The 10,362-nt window shown below is 37.4% G+C and overlaps 1 protein-coding gene across 1 annotated transcript in view; it reads left to right on the top strand.

Moving 5' to 3' along the window:
- The window catches only part of AGBL4 (ATP/GTP binding protein-like 4), a gene marked incomplete at its 3' end in the record, with an annotated part of 877,516 nt that overhangs the window by 382,987 nt on the left and 484,167 nt on the right, over positions 1 to 10,362 (top strand). Inside the window, exon 4 of the mRNA XM_009318724.1 lies at positions 2,693 to 2,909. Within this exon, the coding sequence (XP_009316999.1) occupies positions 2,693 to 2,909 (217 nt within the window). The remainder of the gene's footprint in view (positions 1 to 2,692; positions 2,910 to 10,362) is intronic.

Raw genomic sequence — 10,362 nt, 5'->3', positions numbered from 1 at the left:
GTGCGTCTAGGACACAAAGGTTAATTCAAGAACTGAGCAATGTCTTTTCGTTATCAAAAACTCAGTTGGTGATATCTAGCACTGTGTCTCTTTTCTCTTTTTCTTCCCCCTTTTTTCTTTTTTTTCTTTAATTCCCCGATAAGATCTCAATCTGATTAGGCTCCTGTGTGTAAGATGTGTTGTTGGTATCTAAACACTAACTCTCTTTCTCTATATGACTCACAAATAGATTAGCAGTGACAAAGTGCTAGGAGAGATAAAAATAGATTAGCAGTGACAGGAGTACCATTATAATTATTTTTGGAAGATATGGTTTGAATTAAGACTTTGGGCACTTTCTGCCCTGAGAGGGTGAATTTAAACCTAGGAACTGAGGATGGTTTCTGCTGTTGTGTCAGACACCAGATAGTGAAATGTCAATACCAGATGTCCTAGAAATCAAGATTAGCCATAATAGCCAAATGCAGCCATAAAGTGATGTGTCAAAGTGGATAATAAAACAGATGCTTAGTTTCTATAATGAAGGGGAAAGGGAATGAAATATCAAAAGTGCCTTTAATACATTAACAAAGTTGTCTTCAACTTGCTTAAAAGTAGAAAGTTATTGAACCAAGGAGAACTATGTGTCATTTAAACATTAACTATCAGCAGATGAATTTCAATTAGCATTAGCCTTTCTAAAATCCTGAATTTCCTCCTATTTTACGTGAAATTTTTATAGCATAAAGTGAGGCTTGTCCTTTATTATTTCTCCCATGCTAATTTGGAAACAAATAAAGTTCAACAACTCAGCAACATACTGTTTAAACTTGCATTATGGTTTGAGGACTGGGAGCTAGAATACATTTACCCACTGCCATATCATCTGCTTGATTTGAGATCAAATGAGGGATGTCCTATAGCACTCCAGAGTAAGGGCAAATGATAGAAATATGTTAAGATACTGGAGAAACCTATTAGGTTAGGGTACTGCATGCAGACGGCTGGTGGCATTTTTCCCCTATTGATACTTTTAAAAAAATTAAAAGAATTGTTTTTCTGTCCTTCATATTTGCGGGTTAAAAATCATTTTCAGATCTTAGTGATAAGCAAGTGTCTTATTTAACCAAAAATACTGAAGTAAATTCTTGAAGCCCTGAATGTCCAAGAACCAGGGCAATAAAAGGGGCAAATAAATTCTTGTTTCAAGTCTAATTAACTGCATCACTGGCTCTTTATTGTACTTTTTCAAGAACATCTCAATTCCTTTCTGTTTCTCTTTGTAGCTCCTGAGTCTTGCTGATCAGACTCCTTAACTGCTGCTAACTGGCAAACACGTACTTCTGCATAATGAGAGGGTTTTGTCCTCTATTTCATATTAGCAATGAAAGGCCAAAACTGATGCTCTGCAGTAGACCAGCTTCTTGGAACTATTACAAAGAGGCACATTACTGCTGCTATGTCTGTAAATCTTATTATGTTTTCCCTCACCATGATCCTAGTTTAGCTGAGATCTGCTCCAATCGTTAGATGAGACCTGTTTATAATGTTGTGTAATTGAATCAGTTAGAGTCTGCAGGACCATAGTGTTTTGTTGCCAAACATGGCTGGTAAGTTAGTTACATCAAATTACAAGTGCATGGCGTGACTAGAGAATCTCCTGTTTAAATAAAGCTAGAAAATCTATCTACAAAATGAAGAAAGAGTACAAACAGAAATATTGAATATCTCTAGTCCATAGAACAAGTGTTTCACCCACCTCTGAAGCGGTACTCATTTCTGTTAAGAAATAACAGAATAACTGAAGTTGGGTGAAAGATATCAGGCAGACATTTATTATTCCTTAAACAGATACCAGCTTGATAACAATGACATAAATGTCTCTATTATAATTATTTACCATCATGTATATTCATTTTTATCTTGTCAGCACTATAGGCCAGAACTCTTGAGGAGGGCAGCAATCCAATTTGGAACAGGACCACATACCCTTTTCTCCTTTGCGTTCTAATTTAGGACCAGGTTATTTTCCATACCTGAAGTTTTTTGTTTGGGTTCTGGGGGTTTTTTTCACCTCAAGAGTTTATCTTTTCCTCCATTCATTGGCTAGGTGTTGATATATCCCCTGACAATTAAGGATAATAAAAATATAAAGATGTTCTGAATTTTGGTAACATTTCTGTCAATGTTGCCTTATACTGACATTCCTTCGTTAATTATGCCTTGCTTCTGTGCTGGTGAATGAGGCCTGTATGAAAGGGTGTAGCCACACTCCGGCCAGAGGTTTGGCTGAAGCCTGTGTAGTGGTATGAGATTGCACCAGCTTGATAGAGAAGTAGAGGATAGCTTTAACTGCCTGTGCACCCTTTTCACTTCTTGGGAGTGGGTTTCTCTGGTTGTGTGATACTCTCCCCTGCTATGGTGACTCTGCCAGCTCGGGCACCTGGAGAGAGCTGCGGTCCCTGTGGCAACTGGCGCACCGGCACAGTAGCTGTGCCGTGCACGGGCCCCTGGCGTGGAGGTTGTCTGCATGAGTGCTCCAAAACGCAGGCTCTGGGATCTGCTCGCCAGCTCCTGAGCTGTTCAGGCTGTTACATTTCATTTGCTTTAGAGGAAATTTGAATCTCGCATACCCTTTTTGTTCAGATTTCTTATGTGAATGTATATATGTCAATGTGTGTGTATATATATATATGTTGTTTTTGTTTTTTAGGCAAAGAATACCCTCTAAAAATGTGTATTACTATCGCTGCCCAGACCACAGGAAGAACTATGTCATGTCATTTGCTTTTTGCTTTGACCGAGAGGATGACACTTACCAATTTGCTTACTGCTACCCCTACACTTACACTCGCCTTCAGCACTATCTTGACAACCTACAAAGGAGGAACATGGACTACTTTTGCAGAGAACTGTTAGGACTCAGTGTGGTAAGTAATAGGCATGCTTGCCAACTAGCAGGCTTCATTATGAATGTCTACCCTTAAATGCTTATAGAGTATAATACATCATCCCTGCTAAAGTACACACACGTGTATTTGTTTTACTGCTATCAATGACACATGAGGTAGCATACCTGCATGGTGAAATATAGACAAATGCTAATTTAATTTCACATAAAATATTTCCTTTGCGATATGCAAGGCGATGCTAAATTCCCATGTAGGATCAATTCACCTCTAAAGACATTCAAAGATGAAACTGCAACAGCTTTATTGAAGAAATGTGATTTTTAGAGTACTCTGTCCATTTGTCTTTCTGGAAGAGCTTTTCTGTTCAGAAGAAAATATGTGTCTTTGGAACTAGAGTATAGCTTTTCTTGGTAAAATAATGCAAAACATACACAAACTACCTATTTTATTTACTCTTAAAATGTCTGCTTTGGTGATTTGAAATTAAAAAGGGTTTAGTGGTCTCAGTATAGATCCTAGTGGCCACATGAAAATGAAATGTGATAGTTCTTCTGGTGCAGGAAAGAGGGTTAATGATAAGGCTGAACTTCTGCTCACTTTGCTATAACCTTTCTCTGAAACGTTGCCTGTCCTGAGAAGTTGGAAAGCATGATTTAGCCACTCCCATATCAACTCAGAAATCATCAGATTAAAAAATATTAGCTGAAATCTTGGGTTGGTTTTTTTCCTTTTGCATTCTCAGACTTTATAGTGCACTCGTCCGACATTCTTAATCTTTTCTCTGAGATTTGATTTGGTCTAAACTTGTAGTGTGTGTGTCAGAAAAAGGAAGCTGTGATTCCTATGAAGGCTGCTGATCCCAGCAGCTGGGGCTTTAAAAAGAATCCCAGCATATATTGTGAAAATCAGAATGAAATCATATGTATAGGCTGCACTGGAATAAATAAAAAGCTTCCAGCGTTACAGCAGGCCGTTGAGATCCCTATGGTGGCATAAAACTTGGAGGAAAAAATTAACTTACGGAGAAGAGTAAAAACAGAATTAACAAAAGAAAGTGTTTTTTAACCCTTTTGTCAGTTAAATACAGTTCTTGTTCTAAAGATGACTATTACATATCCCTGAACTGGTATTAATTATTAATCATTCCAATTAGAGGGACAAACAATTATAATGGAAAGCGGTATTCAAAAAATAGAAAAGTAAAATCTTCAGAGGGTGGGAGAAAGGAGCACTGTCATTTTAATGTGTGTAGGGTTTTAATTATTAATCTTAGAGGACAGAGCTGTCATTAATTCTATAATGAAACTGAATTTGTTTCCTTTCACTCTGAAAATAGTGTATAAACAGTCACATTTGCATATTCATCAAACCCCTGATCTGACTGATTAAAGCACTGAGATAGAAGGATTTGCCTTTTATCTGCATTTTGACAGACAGAGGTATACTCTTAAATCTTGTTAACATTGTGTTACCAGTAGTTGCTAAATATTATTTTTCATATTTCAGCAAACTAAACAAACAGATGCCATTCAAAATGTGGCAGGAAATGTGCTGTGTATAAGTCCTGATTTTGTATCTATATGTACACACGCAGTATGTTTTGCAGAAATTGATATGGTAACATTTTGCAGCTCACCATGCTGATCTGTATAAAAAGCTTCTGAATCAGGCTCATGCTGTAATCTTTGTAAGTAACGTTACAATCTCAGAGCATTTCTGGCTTTTCTCCACACACAACTGTCCTAGAACAGCTTGGTAATTTAATGTCTTTGCTGAGCTTGAATAGACAATTTCCATAAGTTCTCTGCGAGTTAAATATTTTAACATAGAGCTTTGTTGCTATCATACATCTTTAAATGGTGAAAAACCGGATCCTTCAGTCTTCACTGCACAGTGCTTCATCAAAGCAGAAGCTGGCTGTACTTTAGAGAATTGCGTGCCATATAGGATAGATTTAGAGCTAAGAGAGCAAGCTGCGTCCCTGCTCTGGCCCCTTATGTAAGATAAGAGGAATCAGATTGGCATAAAGAGACCCTTAAAAGCTCTATTCCTGGCAAAGGGACGATGCCTCTGGTAGCACATGGTGAAAGGTAACTTAAAGATGCTGTCTGAGGACAAACTCTGAAGTCCTCATGCTGGGCATGGGGCTGAAGCAGGGCAGCAGGTTAGGGCAAGGCTGCGGCATATCTGTCGAGCTGCCATGTAGCCACCGATACACTCTGGTTCATTCCAGGGGAATTTTACAGCTCCCTGCAGCAGTTTGTGATTGTGAGGATGGAGAATGGTTTGAAACAATTTAACTTCTCCCGGATTATGAAGTTTTGAACTGTGCCTCTTGGAGACCACAGAATCTCACCACAGATCTTTGGGTTTTTTATTTTGCTTTGTCGTGGAACAGTAAAATGCAAGTCACAAGAAACCATGCTTAGATGATTACTCCTGAAGGCTTTCTCAGTGCACATTTTGCTGCATGTAATGTTTTCAAGGCAATCTAATTTCTAATCTAATTTCATATTTTCTCTAAAGAAAGTACTATGCCTTCATTAACTCCTTAAATACTTTCACTAATTCTATGAAAATTGAAAGTGAAATATCAGTATGGGACATGTAATTGTCATTAGGATGCAGAATGGCAAAGTGGTTCAGAGCCAAATGGCAAAGATTCCCATTGCCAGTGTGAATGGATAACTTAGCTGTTCTATTTCTGACCTTTTAATGTTTATATTCTTTACTTCAGGGAGCTATCCCAAAGTCTAGATGTGCCAAATGGTCTTGAAAATAGTCTCTCCTGCAAGCTAGCTGTGATGGTCACCCAGGTATAATTTAAACTGCCATTTTCATTCTGGCATTGTTGGCCTTAAGTAACTTCAGACTTTCTACAGTTTGTCCCAACAGATCATAAGTTCAAAATCTGTGAGCGTTTTTTAAAATTGTGAAATTAGTTTTTTGCATATTATTGATGTGTCTGTCATCTTGGCATATATTATGCAATATTGTACCGCATAATATAATGAAAAATAAGTTTTATATTTCTGTGAAAATAGAAGCACAGGCTCAATTTACATTCACAGTACCTATTTTATGATACTTATACAGTTTCATGTGCAGTTACAGTTATGTGTAGCATTATAAACAATATTTCAGAGTTGGCAAAATTTTTGAGTGTGTCATCACTTGAAGGTGGTAGTCTAAATTAGCTGTGCATAATTGAAGTGTGCGGACAATTGATGAGACCTGTACCTCTACTAGTATTCCACTGTGACACATGCTGTATTAAATGCGTTTTGGTGAGCCTGGCTCAGCTCCTACAGCCCACTTTACAAATAGCCACTGGCTTGGCAATATTTTCATTACTCACTCAAAAGAGAGCCAAGATTAATTGGAGACAGATACTTTCTTTCACCCCATTAGGCAATGGTGCTTCCAAATTACACTTGAGGAGAATTGCAACTGCACATACAAACCACAAGCCTCAAAGGGACTTCCACAGTACACAGAGACTGGAATATGGAATTCTGTTAAATTAAATATTAAACATACATATTTTAAAACAAGAAGGCAATATGTCTAATGTAGAGCTCTGCAAGCGAGCCAATCTCTTAAGTCAGACATGAAATACTGAGTGAAACAGATTGGAACACAAGGTGCTTCATTCTGACTCCACACAACTTTGGTGCATGCTTTTAATTTACGTAAGTTACTCCTGACTTATGCTGGTATCAGAGAGATCAGAATGAGGCACTAAGACTGTGAAACTGCACACCTGGTGTCACATTGCTGGTTCATTGATCAAATATCTCTTATTTACTGTCTAAATGACTGGGTACCCCAGTAAAAAAAGTTGATCGGTTCTACTGATATCTGCTGGTCCATTTTTAACTGCTCAGTTATGACTGTTTTAAAGCATGAAGCAAAGAAAATAGACAATTTTTCTAAGGTTAAATTTCCCATTTCTATGTTCAGCGTTAGGTTATGTAATAACAGTTCTGTAAAAGAAAAGTGTACTCTTCATCTTCGAAAAAAATAGAAGTTACAGGCTTCAGTGTGATGTATCATGCCTTTGAAATCAAGTTGGTATCAGATTCTGTACTTTCCAATGGATCTGACTGAAACTGGGTTGAAATGTCATCTAAATGCAGTTTGTGGCAATTTACTTGGTCTGAAAAAGGCCATAGAAATAATGCTTAAAAAAAGTAAACCCAACTTCTCATTTCTCTAGAATGTAAAATTGCACCTACATGTATGTTCAGGGCACATCCTCTTTATTCAGTGGTGTATCTATTTACTTTTTTAGTACTGCTGTTCCCATAGCATTCGTAATATGGATGTCATCCCAAACTGTACGTGAGATTTTAAATGTTCCTACGGCTATTTTCTTAGCTGGGTTGGATATCAGCAGAAGTAGAGTTGGACCTAAAAATAACACCACCAACAGTTCTTTCTGAAATAAAATACGATTTATAGTATATAATAGCACAGTATGCTACCAGGGATATTATATAAATAACATGAAAAATAACAGGGAACTATTCTATACCATCAGTTTTAAGGAAAATGTCTTTGTTAGAATTTAAAGGAAGTTCTGGGAGATAAAATGGCCTGTGGGAATCATAGACAAGGAAAGATAGGCGAAACTATGTTACTGTTGAAGTTGCCATCTGTCTGTAGGATATATACAACTGTTCATGGTAAAAACAAGAAATACTTTGGTTTAAGTTGGCAGCAATATATAGTTTTAGAAAAAACAAACTCAATAAAATAATCATTTACCATTAATACTGTGCAAGGTTACTAAATGTATAAGCTGGTTATTTCTTAAACTCCAGAAAGAGCACTGTTTCATATAGTAAAATAATTTCTAGAAGGATTTGCATAAAATGTTGTTTATCTAATTATGAGTAAAAAATCTTAAATTGGGAAGAAGGGTTCAAATCTTAAGTCAAGTTTTCAGCTCACATTTTATAACTACCCTTGTCCATTTAAAAACTTTTAGGAAAAAAAATGCTTGGAACTTCACAGAAAAGAGGCTTTGAGCATAAAGAATCCATTGAGTTAAGAAATCACCTGCAGAAAAACTGTTATGATCCACTTTAAGAAAACCTCCTGAAAGGAATGACAGTAAATGAATTCTACATGGTGGTGTTTGTCTATATAAACTGTTTTCATGCATATGTCCCAAGTTGCACCCTTCTATCCTATAGCCACATGGGGAAACCTTTGGAAAGTCAGTGACCTTTCTGAAGTTTTCACTGGACTTTCTGTAGCTGTGCAAGTTGGCCTTTTGCTTCACGGCTCTTCCATTTCCATGTCAGGCTCTTCATCTCACCTTCACTCCACACTTGTCCTTCATCTGGCTTGCCCTTTCTTTGCCTCAAGTCTAACCTTCCCTTTTCTTTCCATTTAGTTTACATTTTCCTAAGCTAATTACAAGAAGTAAGTTGTGGCATTTGTTTTCTGCTCTTATGTTACTTATTCTGCCTTGTTCTTTCCCATTCGTTCCCCTTATCTCTTTGAGTTGTGAAGGGAAAATCCAAAATAGCTGTTGGGTCTTTTAAAAACCAGGACTGCACAAGGTAGTCATGTTCTCTTCTGTGCTTTCAATATCCCCATCTCAGTGTCGTTTCATGTAACCTCATATCCTGGTCTACCACCTGTCTTCCCTGTCTTTATGTCTTTTGTGCTCCCTATTTGCTCCATCCTCTAATATATACACCTGCATTTCCAGAGAAGCTGGCATAATATGTGGTTTGTCCAGGCTTCAACCTGGAGAGGAAACATTAATGATCTAGTCAGTTGTCCTGACATACCTGAAATAACACCCAAGTGCAGGAAGGCATTTCAGGGTCTGAATCCTTGTTTCATGGCAATGGAAAATTTCAGATAAGAGGCAGATTTTACTCATTCCTGTTCTCAGCTCTTTCTACTGCTTGGTTGGGTGCCACACATCTCAGTGTGATAGCTGTAATCCCAATAGGAAACAAACTGTCATTGTCCACACAGTCAGTTCAACCCCCAGATCTGGGCAGCTGCCTTTAGTTACTGCACCCTAAGCTTTTGGGGACAGGGAGCACCTATTTTACTTTCCGTGTTTACTGCCTTGTTCACTAAAACTCCTTTTTTGGTTAGTGCTTGGGAAATAACATAGTACAAGCAATTAATATCATTCCATCAAAAAAGCAAGTCTGAGGTCCTGTATATATACCAATGTAAAGCTTTTTATGGTTTTAAAATTTACCTAGTCGCCCTGAAGGACATGCAGATATTTTGAAGATATGTATGGCCCTTAGAAACCAGTGCACACCCTAGGATACATTCATTCTTCTTTCATTTCCATTTACAGAAATTTGTTTTCCCTCTTTTGTAGCACAGCATTAAGCAATAATTACTATGTTGATAGTGATGCTGAATGTACTTGCATGTAGGGGAAATCGTGCTATGTGGAGCTATTAGCTACATTTGCCCCGTAGCACTTTACTGCATTGACTCTGCTGGGATTTTGACTATGTTTGAGTTGGTTTCTATTTAGATCTCCTGAGTGATGACTGTGTAATGCATCTGTGGGGCTGGAGTTGTATTTTAATCTGTATTCTTTGACTGTAGACCCAGAAGACGGTTAGCCTGGCCCACATTACCTGTAGGGCTAAGACCTTGGGATTGAAGGCTTATCTAATGATTTTAAAGTCTTCTCAGTCTGAAGGATTTGGATTTATGCCTTTTAATTTAACCAAAGAAAGAATGATTTATTGATTTGGCTTTATACTAGCTATATAATGTAAATATAATGTATTAAAATCTCTAAATACCTTAGGCAAAATCTTGTTTGCATAATTTGTGTAAACCGAGCATTGTGGTTCTGATCCAGCAAAACACTTCAGCATAGATTTAAACTTAAGCATGTTAAATAGTCCTGTTGAAGTCACTGGCACAGTTCATGGCATCAGGTTAAATGTGTGTAAAAATGCCTTTAAGCTCCAAGGTCAGAACAATCATTACTTTGCAAGATCAAGGCCTGGTGCCCTAATGTTTTGCCGTTATCTTGTACTACCACTATAACAACATGACTACAGGATAAAAAATAATAAGAAAAAATCCTAGACTTGAAGCCCAGATTCTCAGTGTTTCCAGCCAAACCTACTTATGCAGTAAAGAGGAGTAATGATGTTTTCAGTCTTATATGAATGTAAATGGATTTGGCTATTGGTTGAGTTATATTTCAGTTCTTTTTAAGTGTTTGTTTTAATAAGCTCCCAGGGGCTTGCTTGTCTAACATGTCACCTTTACCTACAGTACACTGACACCACTGCAGCTGAGAGCTAAATTAGAATCTGGTTGTAGGATATGGAAAGAATTTACTTACCAGTCATTGGTAGCCAATGGATTTGGCCAGTGACTTCACTGCTTGTAGTTGTAAGAATAAAACAAATTCACAATGAGGTAGATATGGTTTCAAATAACTTTCCAGTATTACAAA

Source organism: Pygoscelis adeliae, unplaced genomic scaffold (assembly GCF_000699105.1).
Source record: "Pygoscelis adeliae isolate BGI_AS28 unplaced genomic scaffold, ASM69910v1 Scaffold82, whole genome shotgun sequence".
Lineage (NCBI taxonomy): Eukaryota > Metazoa > Chordata > Aves > Sphenisciformes > Spheniscidae > Pygoscelis > Pygoscelis adeliae.
This window is presented reverse-complemented; position numbering and strand designations above follow the sequence as displayed.